At 41.4% G+C, this 16,072-nt stretch overlaps 1 protein-coding gene across 2 annotated transcripts in view; it reads right to left on the bottom strand.

Moving 5' to 3' along the window:
• Positions 1-16,072, bottom strand: part of LOC124263931 (collagen alpha-1(IX) chain-like) — a 163,678-nt gene that overhangs the window by 58,652 nt on the left and 88,954 nt on the right. For both annotated transcript variants that reach the window (XM_046698660.1, XM_046698661.1), the window contains exons 20-29: positions 15,150-15,194; positions 14,202-14,255; positions 13,814-13,858; positions 12,866-12,919; positions 11,607-11,660; positions 11,163-11,216; positions 11,031-11,042; positions 7,723-7,776; positions 2,096-2,185; positions 727-780 (exon numbers count right to left, since the gene is read on the bottom strand). In XM_046698660.1, the coding sequence (XP_046554616.1) occupies positions 727-780; positions 2,096-2,185; positions 7,723-7,776; positions 11,031-11,042; positions 11,163-11,216; positions 11,607-11,660; positions 12,866-12,919; positions 13,814-13,858; positions 14,202-14,255; positions 15,150-15,194 (516 nt within the window). The remainder of the gene's footprint in view (positions 1-726; positions 781-2,095; positions 2,186-7,722; positions 7,777-11,030; positions 11,043-11,162; positions 11,217-11,606; positions 11,661-12,865; positions 12,920-13,813; positions 13,859-14,201; positions 14,256-15,149; positions 15,195-16,072) is intronic.

The raw sequence follows: 16,072 nt of genomic DNA, 5'->3' as shown, positions 1-16,072 counted from the left end.
TACCGGGGAAGCCATGTTTGCACTTGTTGTCGGACAAGTGTTAGGTTCTTAAAGGAAGAGGCCATAGCTCGAGCTTAGTGAGTAGATACTGCTTAGTTCGTACTGTTGCGGGTATACGCTGGTGATACGTACCCTTCGTACGGTGTTTGCGTAAACCATTTGTGATCGTGCGTGATTTCTCCCCTAATCATGTGGTATCCGCGAAGTAACGCCATATCCGTTACCATAAAACTATGACCATACCAATTTTGTCCAATGACGCGCCAAGATAAATAGCCAGGCCAAAGGAAGTTTACTATTGAAAACTGCGTTTGCTGAATAATATATACATGATGAAAACACTAGTAGGGCTGAATTAAGTCGCTGAATCACAACAAATGTAACGTTCAAAACACACCTCTGATGCCTGTATCAGATGCATCACAAGCGACTAACCATTTCTTATTTGTTATGTTTAAGCAGGGGTACTCTACAGCGTCTTCTAGTCTCCCTGATTTAAGCTACAGTGAAACAATGCTGTATACTTTCTCTCGTCCCGGTAGTGCATTTATTACTTGGTACCACACGCACCGCTGCCCATATCGGGTATTGCCATATCGATACTGCTGACATTCACACTGTCAATGTGAAAAGAATTCATCAATATTCTTGATTGACAAACACATGATTATTTAAAAGGCGACGTTTGGCAGCCCAACGTTGCCATGTTTTGTCCCTGATACTCACCCTTGGTCCCTTGTCTCCCGGCACTCCCCGCGCACCCGGAAGTCCTGCTGGCCCCTGTTAATATTCAATTGGTAGGAGAATGAGTGCGTGACTCAATGTCTGGCTAGAGCGGGCATGCAAAGCGGTACTTGCCGCGCGTCATCTTTGCGCAGCCATGCTTTTATTTACATTTTTACAGTGCTTGGTTTATGGGACGATCCGCTTGGTCGGTGGGGGTAGATAGCAGGTGCTCTGACCATGGGATAGACGGCATGAGAACAGGATGGGACAGCTGGGAGGGAGGGAGGTTTGGGGCAGCGCTCTAGGACGTCTATACTGATGGAAGGTAGATATGGTGACAACAACGTTTCAGAATCCAGTAACAATTTTGTGGGGTACGCAAAATAATATCATTTGTAAATGATGTAACAATCCTACAAATTCTCATTTTACTTGTCTCGGATAGGCGGAAACCGTTGTTCGTTGAAAAAAATACCCTAAACACTGATTTATCAATTTCTATTTTGTTCAACTTGATGGAAAATATGAAATGATTGAATAATATATATATTTTGGACGGGACTTAAAGTAATAAAATAGTATACACAAATAGTACATTCGTAGTCCGATATTACACCTGATAACTTAAAAGGTCAAGGTTGATGCACGTGCTAACTACAGATGTCTTGCCTTGCAACGCTCGCTGTGCAGCAGTACCCGGATCTGCGTCAACTCACCTGCGCACAGAGACTGAGTGCCGCCACTGAGCTTCAGTGATCAGCCTCGCTCTGGAATACTGGGGACAATAGGCAACAAAATGCGTCATCAATACAAGTGTAAATCATAAACAACCGGTAGAGGCGTCTTGACGCGATATGCGCTTGCTAGAGGTAGGCTCCATTTTTGAAACTAAAGAAATGACTGAGGTCAGATCAATCATAATTCCACAAACAGAGCCAAGCAATTAGTCGTACTCTTTGCAACGCATGCGCATTCAGAACGCTTCCGCCGGAAACAAGTACTACTCCTCTGATTTCTGTGCGTTAGACGTCAATTGTCTGAAAAACTCAAATCAATGTGCGCTTAGAAAATATGGATGTCGCACGCGCAAAATATATGAAGGATATTACTTATAGATACACGACCAGTACACAGGCGGAGGTCTAATATGTCTAAAAGCGACTGGACCAAAGTAAATGGAAAGGAGTGTTGAGGAAAATATGAGTGACCCTCTCCCATATATGACTCTCATACTTCTTCGCTGTCGGGAAAGTATGGAATTTGAAACAAGGATTTGACGAAAGGACAGTGCATGTCTAGTCTATGGCGTGTGAAGAAGAGCATCCCCCGGGGCGACAGCATACATGCATAAAAACCAATGGAGTAGTACTTGAAACTTCTTGATTAGATCCTCCCATACCGCTTTCCCCTCCTGCGGCTCCGACAGCAGACCGGGAATCCCGGGGGGACCTGGGGGACCCTGAAACATAACAGTATCTCACAGTTACCTCCCCTGGAACAAAACGTCAGGTTATCTCCCTTAGATTGTTGTTTTTTCAAGCGCTTGCTTTGCATGACTACATCAAAGGTCCGATTGGCAGCAGCAGAATACTATAACTCGGATAACGCTGCTAAATGTTGCATTAAATGAACGTGTTAAATAACAAGCTTACCCGTAAGGCTTAAGAGGAACAAAATACATACATGCATTTAAACTGACTTCCTGGTACCACATGTATGTCACTGCTTTCAATGCGCTGATGTTAGTTTCAGCTGACATGTAATTATTCTGCTCATTATCTCCAACTTAACAATATCAACATATTTACTTCAGTCAAGAAGTTACCACAGGAGTGGTTTGATACACCAGATAATGTACCATAGGTACAAATGGAACTGTCAATTTCTGAAAGTTACAAGTGTTTCGCTCGAGTGTTGAACATGTGTGTCTCCTGTAACAGAGACAACTATTCAGTACAAGTATGCAGGGAGACCTCTTGGGTTCCTCTGGAGGTACACATGTGGAAGGTCATGCATCTATGTAAAGATACTACATATACATGGAGGCGCAATAGAGGCAATACGCTGACAAAGCTTTACAGAGTATAATATGGTGTACCAGTCTACACGTGTACTTATAGTATAGAGTATAGTGTGATTTAAATGTTTACACGTGCTTCTACAGTATAGAGTAAAGTGTGATGTACCTGTTTACACGTGCATCTACAGTATAGAGTATAGTGTGATTTACCTGTTTACACGTGCATCTACAGTATTGAGTATGGGGTGATTTACCTGTTTAAACGTGTATTTACAGTAAAGTGTGATGTACCAGTCTACACGTGTACTTACAGTATAGAGTATAGTGAGATTTACCTGTTTACACGTGCATCTACAGTATAGATTAAAGTGTGATGTACCTGTTTACACGTGCATCTACAGTATAGAGTATAGTGTGATGTACCTGTTTACACGTGTATTTACAGTAAAGTGTGATGTACTTGTTTAAACGTGCATTTCCGTATAGACTATAGTGTGATGTACCTGTCTACACGTGTATTTACAGTATAGTTTGATGTACCTGTCTGCACGTGTATTTATGGTATAGAATATGGTGTGATGTACCTGTCTACACGTGTATTTATAGTAAAGAATATGGTGTGACGTGCCTGTCTACACGTGTATTTACAGTATAGTGTGATGTACCAGTTTACACATGTATTTATAGTATAGAATATGGTGTGACGTGCCTGTCTGCATGTGTATTTACAGTATTGTGTGATGTACCAGTCCACACGTGTATTTACAGTATAGTTTGATGCACCTGTCTACACGTGTATTTACAGTATAGTTTGATGCACCTGTCTACACGTGTATTTACAGTATAGTTTGATGCACCTGTCTACACGTGTATTTACAGTATAGTTTGATGCACCTGTCTACACGTGTATTTACAGTACAGTGTGATGTACCTGTCTGCACGTGTATTTTTAGTATAGAATATGGTGTGACGTGCCTGTCTACACGTGTACTTACAATATAGTGTGATGTACCTGTCTACACGTGTATTTATGGTATAGAATATGGTGTGATGTACCTGTCTATACGTGTCTTTATAGTATAGTGTGATGTGCCAGTCTACACGTGTATTTACAGTATAGTTTGATGCACCTGTCTGCACGTGTATTTATAGTATAGAATATGGTGTGATGTACCTGTCTGCACGTGTATTTATAGTATAGTTGATGCACCTGTCTACTCGTGTATTTACAGTATAGTTTGATGTACCTGTCTGCATGTGTTTTTATAGTATAGAATATGGTGTGATGTGCCTGTCTACACGTGTATTTACAGTATAGTTTGATGTACCTGTCTGCACGTGTATTTATGGTATAGAATATGGTGTGATGTACCTGTCTATACGTGTCTTTATAGTATAGTGTGATGTGCATGTCTACACGTGTATTTACAGTATAGTATGATGTACCTGTCTGCACGTGTATTTACAGTATAGTTGATGTACCTGTCTACATGTGTATTTACAGTATAGTTTGATGTACCTGTCTGCACGTGTATTTACAGTATAGTTTGATGTACCTGTCTACACGTGTATTTACAGTATAGTTTGATGTACCTGTCTACACGTGTATTTACAGTATAGTTTGATGTACCTGTCTGCACGTGTATTTATGGTATAGAATATGGTGTGATGTACCTGTTTACACGTGTATTTATAGTATAGTGTGATGTGCCTGTCTACACGTGTATTTACAGTATAGTTTGATGTACCTGTCTACACGTGTATTTATGGTATAGAATATGGTGTGATGTACCTGTCTATACGTGTCTTTATAGTATTGTGTGATGTGCCTGTCTACACGTGTATTTACAGTATAGTGTGATGTACCTGTCTACACGTGTATTTACAGTACAGTGTGATGTACCTGACTACACGTGCATTTACAGTATTGTGTCATGTACCTGTCTACACGTGTATCTATGGTATAGAATATGGTGTGATGTACCTGTCTATACGTGTTTTTACAGTATAGTTTGATGTACCTGTCTGCACGTGTATTTATAGGATAGTGTGATGTGCCTGTCTGCACGTGTATTTATAGAATAGAATATGGTGTGATGTGCCTGTCTGCACGTGTATTTATAGAATAGAATATGGTGTGATGTACCAGTCTACACGTGTTTTTACAGTATAGTTTGATGTACCTGTCTGCACGTGCATCTATAGTATAGAATATGGTGTGATGTACCTGTCTATACGTGTATTTACAGTACAGTGTGATGTACCTGTCTGCACGTGTATTTTTAGTATAGAATATGGTGTGACGTGCCTGTCTACACGTGTACTTACAGTATAGTGTGATGTACCTGTCTACACGTGCATTTACAGTATTGTGTCATGTACCTGTCTACACGTGTATTTATGGTATAGAATATGGTGTGATGTACCTGTCTATACGTGTCTTTATAGTATAGTGTGATGTGCCTGTCTACACGTGTATTTACAGTATACATGTAGTTTGATGTACCTGTCTGCACGTGTATTTATAGTATAGAATATGGTGTGATGTACTTGTCTATACGTGTCTTTATAGTATAGTGTGATGTGCCTGTCTACACGTGTATTTACAATATAGTTTGATGCACCTGTCTCCACGTGTATTCATAGTATAGAATATGGTGTGATGTACCTGTCTGCACGTGTATTTATAGTATAGTTGATGTACCTGTCTACTCGTATATTTACAGTATAGTTTGATGTACCTGTCTGCACGTGTTTTTATAGTATAGAATATGGTGTGATGTGCCTGTCTACAGGTGTATTTACAGTACAGTTTGATGTACCTGTCTGCACGTGTATTTATGGTATAGAATATGGTTTGATGTACCTGTCTATACGTGTCTTTATAGCATAGTGTGATGTGCCTGTCTACACGTGTATTTACAGTATAGTTTGATGTACCTGTCTGCACGTGTATTTATAGTATAGAATATGGTGTGATGTGCCTGTCTACACGTGTATTTACAGTATAGTTGATGTACCTGTCTACATGTGTATTTACAGTATAGTTTGATGTACCTGTCTGCACGTGTATTTACAGTATAGTTTGATGTACCTGTCTACACGTGTATTTACAGTATAGTTTGATGTACCTGTCTGCACGTGTATTTAAAGTATAGTTTGATGTACCTGTCTGCATGTGTATTTATGGTATAGAATATGGTGTGATGTACCTGTCTATACGTGTCTTTATAGTATAGTGTGATGTGCCTGTCTACACGTGTATTTACAGTATAGTTTGATGTACCTGTCTACACGTGTATTTACAGTATAGAATATGGTGTGATGTACCTGTCTATACGTGTCTTTATAGTATTGTGTGATCTGCCTGTCTACACGTGTATTTACAGTATAGTGTGATGTACCTGTCTACACGTGTATTTACAGTACAGTGTGATGTACCTGACTACACGTGTATTTACAGTATTGTGTCATGTACCTGTCTACACGTGTATTTATGGTATAGAATATGGTGTGATGTACCTGTCTATACGTGTTTTTACAGTATAGTTTGATGTACCTGTCTGCACGTGTATTTATAGTATAGAATATGGTATGATGTACCTGTCTACACGTGTATTTACAGCATAGTGTGATGTGCCTGTCTGCACGTGTATTTATAGGATAGTGTGATGTGTCTGTCTGCACGTGTATTTATAGAATAGAATATGGTGTGATGTGCCTGTCTACACGTGTATTTACAGTTTAGTGTGATGCACCTGTCTACACGTGTATTTACAGTTCAGTGTGATGTACCTGACTACACGTGTACTTACAGTATAGTGTGATGTACCTGTCTACACGTGTATTTACAGTATAGTTTGATGTACCTGTCTGCACGTGTATTTACAGTATAGTTTGATGTACCTGTCTACACGTGTATTTGCAGTATAGTTTGATGTACCTGTTTGCACGTGCATCTATAGTATAGAATATGGTGTGATGTACCTGTCTATACGTGTATTTACAGTACAGTGTGATGTACCTGTCTGCACGTGTATTTTTAGTATAGAATATGGTGTGACGTGCCTGTCTACACGTGTACTTACAGTATAGTGTGATGTACCTGTCTACACGTGCATTTACAGTATTGTGTCATGTACCTGTCTACACGTGTATTTATGGTATAGAATATGGTGTGATGTACCTGTCTATACGTGTCTTTATAGTATAGTGTGATGTGCCTGTCTGCACGTGTATTTATAGTATAGAATATGGTGTGATGTTCCTGTCTACACGTGTATCTACAGTATAGTGTGATGTACCAGTGTTTTAACGATATGTATCAACGTACATATGAGTCACGAACCAAAGTGTCTACAGTTGTATAAACGTTATCGCACGACGTAATGGACGAGCCTGAGAGCAAAGCATGACGTGCAGGTGTCTTCCTCATATATAGCACAAAGCTGCTTGTTAGGCAGGTGTAACTATTGCAAAGCGTTACGTGCCCGTAAAAATTGGCATGAATTGTACTGAGTACATGAAGTGACATGAGGACCCAGTGCTGCTGTCGACTATATACACCATTGTGTGACATACCACTGTGCGTGTGATGTTCATGTGTAGTAATGTGCCTGATCACCGCCCAGCAAACAGATTATTCAGCTCCCATTTGATTGTTCTTTATAATCAGTGGGGTTTGAATCGGTGGCCCCTTTGTGTTGGTAGTCATCTGTTTTTTTAACAATGTGTTTTTGGTAGAGATATTTCCATGAAGTTTGTGTAACGTGGTCTATTTGCTGAGTGGCAGATGATTGTATATTCCAGGACAGCAGAGCGGCATGAGAGGCGGTATGACAAGCGGCATGACAAGCAGTGACAAGCGGTATGACGTGTGGTATGACATGTGGCGTAACGGGCTGCTCTGGCTATGATATGCGGTCCCGCCATGCGGCGCCCTGGAGCGGCAGGTACTCGTCGTCAGACGGACATACCGGGTCGCCACGGCTGCCTTTTTGTCCTAGTAGACCCTGGTCTCCCTGGGGGCCCTGTAGCGAATAGGAAATATTAGTCGAAAGAAAAACAAATGTATATAAACACATGTGATTTATGTGCTGTATAATGGAGGCCATGCGAGGGGAACTATAACATGTAATATATGAAGGTGAGGTCTGTCATCAGCATAGTATGGAGGGTTACATCTTCAGTTTTCGCGCTCTTCCGTAAGTAAAACAGAATGGGATGTTAATTCATCTGACGCGATCTGCATATTACCAGTTAACCATTTTAAAAGGAAACAGTAATATATTACCAACATAAAATAAGACCACCTGATCGTTTCATATTACAGTAGGTAATCTGTAGTCACACCATAACAGCTTAACTACGGTAATATGCGAGAATCGGGTGATTCAAGACATCTTTCAGAAGTACACAACCTGCTTCACGTCTTCTTCAAGTTGCATAGAAAATAGCATGCGTTCTTGTTAGTTGGGCCAAAATATGCAAATCAAATAAAAAGATGAACTTCTAAAACAAATTTGTCTACAAGCATTATTGTTCTTCATGTTGGAATGCTCCACGGAATTAAATGTATTAGGAACCAGTTATTAACGCCACATTTACACGCTGAGAAAGAGGAGACTGGTTAGCTTAGAAAGAAGCTACCTCCAGAACTATCTACACTTGTTAAACAGACTGAGCCCAGTCTACTCGGATGCATTATGGGCCAGCCTCATAGTCTATGAAACTCCATTCTTCCGCACATAAACTTATTTATTCTAATGTCCAGAGGGAATTTGGGTTTCTATACCCCAGTAAGTAAACTGTGTAGAATAAACGGCCTGTGTCTGGGCCGAAAGTGCTCCCACAAGGACACGGATCACTGGTTGTACCTTGTCCCCCATATACCTTATGAATAATATGCCTTGTACCGATGTGCAGTAGTCCCCATACGCCTTGTCCCAATGTGCCGTATTCCTCATACACCTTGTCCCTAGGTGCCGTATTCCCCATACACCTTGTCCCTAGGTGCCGTATTCCCCATACACCTTGTCCCAATGTGCAGTATTCCCCATACACCTTGTCCCTAGGTGCAGTATTCCCCATACACCTTGTCCCTAGGTACAGTATTCCCCATACACCTTGTCCCTAGGTGCAGTATTCCCCATACACCTTGTCCCTACGTGCCGTATTCCCCATACACCATGTCCCTAGGTGCCGTATTCCCCATACACTTTGTCCCTACGTGCAGTATTCCCCATACACCTTGTTCCTAGGTGCCGTATTCCCCATACACCTTGTCCCTAGGTGCCGTATTCCCCATACACCTTGTCCGTACGTGCAGTAGTCCCCATACACCTTGTCCATAGGTGCAGTATTCCCCATACACCTTGACCCTAGGTGCCGTATTCCCCATACACCTTGTCCCTAGGTGCTGTATACCCCATACACCTTGTCCGTAAGTGCAGTAGTCCCCATACACCATGTCCCTACGTGCAGTATTCCCCATACACCTTGTCCCTAGGTGCCGTATTCCCCATACACCTTGTCCCTAGGTGCCGTATTCCCCATACACCATGTCCCTACGTGCCGTTTTCCCCATACACCATGTCCCTACGTGCCGTTTTCCCCATACACCATGTCCCTAGGTGCCGTATTCCCCATACACCATGTCCCTAGGTGCCGTATTCCCCATACACCATGTCCCTAGGTGCCGTATTCCCCATACACCATGTCCCTAGGTGCCGTATTCCCCATACACCTTGTCCCTAGGTGCCGTATTCCCCATACACCTTGTCCCTAGGTGCCGTATTCCCCATACACCTTGTCCCTACGTGTCGTATTCCCCATACACCATGTCCCTACGTGTCGTATTCCCCATACACCATGTCCGTACGTGTCGTTTTCCCCATACACCTTGTCCCTAGCAGCCGTATTCCCCATACACCTTGTCCCTACGTGTCGTATTCCCCATACACCTTGTCCCTAGGTGCCGTATTCCCCATACACCATGTCCCTACGTACCGTATTCCCCAGACACCATGTCCCTACGTACCGTATTCCCCAGACACCATGTCCCTACGTGCCGTATTCCCCAGACACCATGTCCCTACGTGCCGTATTCCACATACACCTTGTCCTTAGGTGTCGTATTCCCCACACACCTTATCCCTATGTGCCATATTCCAAACTATGCCTTATTACCCACAATGTAATATGCTTTGTCCCCGTATTTCCTATTCCCCATATGCCAATTCGTTCAGTCCTTATGTGCAACAATCCCGACATGCCCAGTCCCTATGTAGCTTATCGCCAATATGCCCATGCTCTGATTGGTGTTGTTTCTATATGTCTTATCCCTCAACATGCTTAGTTCCAGTATGCCTTATCCCCAGCAGGCCTACTCTCTATATACTTACATTCCCTATGCCTTATCCCACATAGGCCCAGTCTCTATATTCCTTACACCCCAATATGCCTAGTCCCTATATGCCTGGTCACAGTGCCTCGTCCCTTTGCAGCTTAAAGGCACAATGTCACACATTTTTGTACAATATTTTGGCCATATTTTAGCTTCCTGTTGATGCAATAAAAGACTTGTTAACCCTTACGAATTGCCTGAAAACAATAATTGAAACCTCAAGGCGAACAGCTTCAAAACAGATAACACTTGCCATATGTGGAAAACTATTGCTCCGTGCATCGGAAACTGTCGCACGCGGTGTTGTCGGTGATTGCCGAACTGGCCTCAATCACAAGTTGCGTTATACGATATTCGTTAAGAGCGTTCCAAGGGACATAATTCTATGGGGTTCGCTTGAAATAATGTTCGGCCGGTAGAGGGCGCGAGAGTCGATTTAATGCTACGTTGCAATTATTCATTCGAACTTTTTGATTTAATATTGTAATCAAATACGATTTTTTTTGGGAATAAATTACATAGCAGCTTCCCTGGGGGCTGATAGTTTGTATCACTGAGAGAAATGCATTATGTTTTTTTAGAGAAACGTGGTGTGACATTGTTCCTTTAACCCCAGTATGTCTTACCCCCTTCAGGTACAGTGTGTCGTGGCACCTGCATATCGGTTAGTGTTAATGAATCGTTATTACATCACCGCAATAAACACTATCTTCTACAGACCACAGTCTGAGATCAATCAGACCCGTTTCGTCATGTTAAACATCGACTTTGTGCGAATTAGGCTAACGAGTCAAAGAGAAAAACACTAGTGGCATCACGTGTCAGTTATTAGTACAACTACTGACATACAGTTATTGTAACAATAATTACTCATCTCACCATGGGGTCGACCTAAAACATAAACATCACTGTCACTGATTCAGTTGTAACTTGGCAATAAACTCTTGAAGAAATATCAAACGGTTCACCGGTGACGTGCTGGCTTGAACACTGTTAAACTCATTCCCTTACCGTGGGTCCTGGGGGCCCTCGGATACCGTTACGCCCTCTGTTGCCAGGAGTTCCCTGCAAAGGGACATTATTCCAATAACAGTGTTAAAAGTTTCATGATATGAAGTAATACAACAGCAGAGTAGCATATAAAACAATCTTCAAGAACAATAACACAGAACAAATATATAGTTGTTCCTGTCATTTACGTCGTTACGATATAAGATCAATCATATGTTGATCAACTGATCAACTAATCATATCAATCAACTGAAGAGTGAAAAAAGGGAAGTAACTCGCACTCGCACATACATTAGTCACAGAGCTGTAGTGGTGTGTTAAGGAACATGCTGTTATTCAGTATTATTCAAAGACAGATATCAAACTATATAAACAGAGAGAAGAATTTGTTGTTTCCGCGTTGATCGTCTCACTGGAGCCCGAAAGGGAGAAAACATTTCACACCCGCTCTCCCTTTGGTCCGCGAATTCCTTGTTTTCCAGTGCGCCCTTGTTCACCCTGAAAAGAAGCAGACATAAACGTGTAGTATTTGTCGGCAACAGCGGCAAGTAAGGGGCCGTCGACACGGGCATGGCTCATTGCCACAGCAAACTACAGCAGTCCGCAATACAAATTACATATAGCTGTACTCATATACATTTGGTGACCTGTAGTCGGCAATAGTACAGCTATGTCACAACAGTCTTTAGTCCGCAATAGTACAGCTATGTCACAACAGTCTGTAGTCAGTAATATTACAGCTATGTCACAACAGTCTGTAGTCAACAATATTACAGCTACGTCACAACGGTCTGTAGTCAGTAATATTACAGCTATGTCACAACAGTCTGTAGTCAACAATATTACAGCTATGTCACAACAGTCTGTAGTCAACAATATTACAGCTACGTCACAACGGTCTGTAGTCAGTAATATTACAGCTATGTCACAACAGTCTGTAGTCAACAATATTACAGCTATGTCACAACAGTCTGTAGTCAACAATATTACAGCTATGTCACAACAGTCTGTAGTCAGCAATATTACAACTATGTCACAACAGTCTGTAGTCAACAATAGTACAGCTATGTCACAACAGTCTGTAGTCAGCAATATTACAGCTATGTCACAACAGTCTGTAGTCAACAATATTACAGCTATGTCACAACAGTCTGTAGTCAACAATAGTACAGCTATGTCACAACAGTCTGTAGTCAGCAATATTACAACTTTGTCACAACAGTCTGTAGTCAGCAATATTACAGCTATGTCACAACAGTCTGTAGTCAACAAAATTACAGCTATGTCACAACAGCCTGTAGTCAGCATAATTACAGCTATGTCACAACAGTCTGTAGTCAGTAATATTACAGCTATCGCCAGTGCTAATGTGACCACAGCGCTCGGCCAATCAGGCAAAACTGTGGGTTTATGTTCAGTTCAAGTAGAGGAACTATATACATGTATGTATACGAAGTAGAGCAGGTATCGCATAAGTAGTGCAACAGATATCACATATGTAATACAACAGATATCACATATGTAATACAACAGATATCACATATGCAATACAACACATATCACATATGTAATACAACAGATATCATATAAGTAATACAACAGATATCACATATGTAATACAACATATATCACATATGTAATACAACAGATATCACATATGTAATACAACAGATATCACCAGCGAGGACAGATGAAACCTTTACCGTCAGTCCATCCGCACCATCCTTTCCTTGAGAACCGCGATTTCCCCGCTCGCCCTGTTGACAAAGCAACATTGACAGTTGACAGAGTACAAGGATGTATTCCCAGGTGATGGGGAAAGACGCTGAAGTCATATGCCGCAGAGGAAACACGTTTAAATATCTGATATATTGATGGTTTATTATATCGCATGCACATACTGTTCAGGTATTGTTATAAACAATTATTGATATAAACCCGTATGGATACCACGAATAACACACACGTCAGTGTGATACGTTAGAATATGAGAAACGGGGGAATTTGACATGATATATTTCCTTTCTCCTCTTGATTCGTGATTCAAATATGATGGAGACAAGGATACCTTCACTTATACCTATGTTTCTCGTAAGATTATTATTGACAAAGTTTTTTTTAATCTTATAATTTTGAGTATAACTGGATTAATATTACGACACGTAAAAGGGGTCAACATTACGATATGCACAAAGGGTGCAATGGTGAGTTAGTGAGTGAGTGAGTTTAGTTTAGCAATATTCCAGCTATATATGGCGGCGGTCTGTAAATAATCGAGTCTGGCCCAGACAATCCAGTGATTAATAGCATAGGCATCAATCTACGGAATTGACCTGACCACCCGATCCCGTTAGGTGCCTTTTACGAAAGCATGGGTTGCTGAAGATCAATTCTAACTCGGATCTTCACGGGTCGACGTATAATAGAAATATAATACTGCTATATCTGACTCAGGTAGGAAGAGGACGTGACATACAGCCGGATGTGTGGCTGATGTGACTGGAGATTTATAACTGATATTTCTCAAGTAGAGGTATGTACACACATTTGAATACCTCATACCTCTGATCTAGCCGCATATCAAGTATGCATTATGCACGAGATGTAGCATTCACACCATACTAAATAAATCCCGTGGATAAACCGCTTACCTTCGTGCCCTTGGATCCCCCAGTTCCGGGTTCCCCTTTAGCCCCCTGTAATGGAGATATTGGTATAATTAGAACACTAAACGAATACATTGTGTGTACATAACACAATTTACAAAATATTATACAAAATATACTACCCGCTTTCTAATTCGTATACCAACCATCCAGTATACTACCCATCGCAGAGTACTACCTACCATCTATTCAGTATGCTAGCCACCTTGTCAACAGTCCTCTACACTCTTGACACAGTATACTACCCATTTTCAGCCCAGTATACTACACACCTTCTTCCGCATCTTTTCCAATTTCTAATCAACCTTCCATGTAGTATACCTGCCCACAACCCAAGTAATGTCAGATGTTACAAACACTTGAACGTGCAAACCTTAAGGCCTCTTTCGCCTCTCGATCCGGGAACACCTTGGGGACCCACTGGACCCTGAAAATAGACGTGATAGCCATGTGCTAAACAAGGAAATCAGCGGCAGTTCTTATAACATCGCTGATATGTTCCTATAGACACCGCATTATTACACATCACTGATATGTTCCTATATAACATATCACTGATATGTTCCTATAAACACCGCATTATTACACATCACTGATATGTTCCTATAGACACTGCATTATTACACATCACTGATATGTTCCTATAGACACCGCATTATTACACATCACTGATATGTTCCTATAAACATCGCATTATTACACATCACTGATATGTTCCTATATACACCGCATCATTACATATCACTGATATGTTCCTATAAACACCGCATTATTACACATCACTGATATGTTCCTATATACAACGCATTATTACACATCACTGATATGTTCCTATATACACCGCATTATTACACATCACTGATATGTTCCTATAGACACCGCATTATTACACATCACTGATATGTTCCTATAAACACCGCATTATTACACATCACTGATATGTTCCTATAGACACCGCATTATTACACATCACTGATATGTTCCTATAGACACTGCATTATTACACATCACTGATATGTTCCTATAGACACCGCATTATTACACATCATTGATATGTTCCTATAGACACCGCATCATAACCCATCACTGATATGTTCCTATAAACACCGCATTAATACACATCACTGATATGTTCCTATACGAAGTGATGTGTAGTGAAGCGACATAGATATTTGTGAAACCAAGAAACCAAGGCTCACATAACAGACTGTAGTAGAACCCACGTCCATGGCTCTATGAAATACTGCCAGACACTAAAGGTGTTGTAGTGTTTACTGACGTGATGGTTTATTGAGTAGCAAGTGGAGAAGAGTGTACTCACGGGCACTGGTTTTATGTCGTTGGATGTGATTTCACCTGGAGTACCCTACAAAGAAGCAGAAAAAGATGATCAAATGTAACAGCTGTAGATATTTTATGTTCGCTTCATTTATCATGAGTCCACCAACGCATGCACTGTTTTAGCGAAAAACGAAATGTACTCGTCAGCATATTTGGGCTGTTTCCGTCGTTCCGTTTGTATTATACTGTCATGTATTGTAGGGGTAGGTTGAGATCAGGCGCGGTTTGCATTGTGTCATTGTTCTACCTTTGTTGACATATCTAGTGTTCATTGCCCTGTTGTTGAGACCCGTGATGGTGATACTGTTGGACAGCGAGAAGACATCTTACAGTAATCTGCAGCAGACATCTGATCATGGCAAGCACAATAAACACTTCTTGAAGTCAGTAGAACAAACACATTGTCCTTTGAGTTGTTCCTCAAACAGCAGCGACCACTGGAAGTGCCAGTTTTCTGGCAAACATTAGCACAGCAAATGGCAAGAATCAAACGATTTAACAGCTCTTCTACTGTGTAAGGTTCAAACACCTCCGTATGTATGTGTGACAGCAAGATCGTTTGAAGGGAAACTGGTTTAGATGTGAGGGTGGTTCACAGTGGCTTTGTTTAACGGATGGCGGGAGAATAAACCTGTATGGGACATCAGATATATTTACTGCAGGTCACGATCACCATTACAGCCTCAGTTATCAAGGACAGTGCATTATAGGGAGTAACTGGCGACCTAGTCTCATATCAACATGGGGAGACAACCATTGAGTACTGACGTCACCCCCTGGTATCAACATGGGGAGACAAGCGTTGGGTACTGACGTCATATCCTGATATCAGCACGAGGAGAGACATTGAGTACTGACGTCATATCCTGATATCACAATGGAGAGACAAGCGTTGGGTGCTGG

The sequence above is a fragment of the Haliotis rubra genome, unplaced genomic scaffold (assembly GCF_003918875.1).
Source record: "Haliotis rubra isolate DU_JTF1 unplaced genomic scaffold, ASM391887v1 Scf90, whole genome shotgun sequence".
Classification (NCBI taxonomy): Eukaryota; Metazoa; Mollusca; class Gastropoda; order Lepetellida; family Haliotidae; genus Haliotis; species Haliotis rubra.
This window is presented reverse-complemented; position numbering and strand designations above follow the sequence as displayed.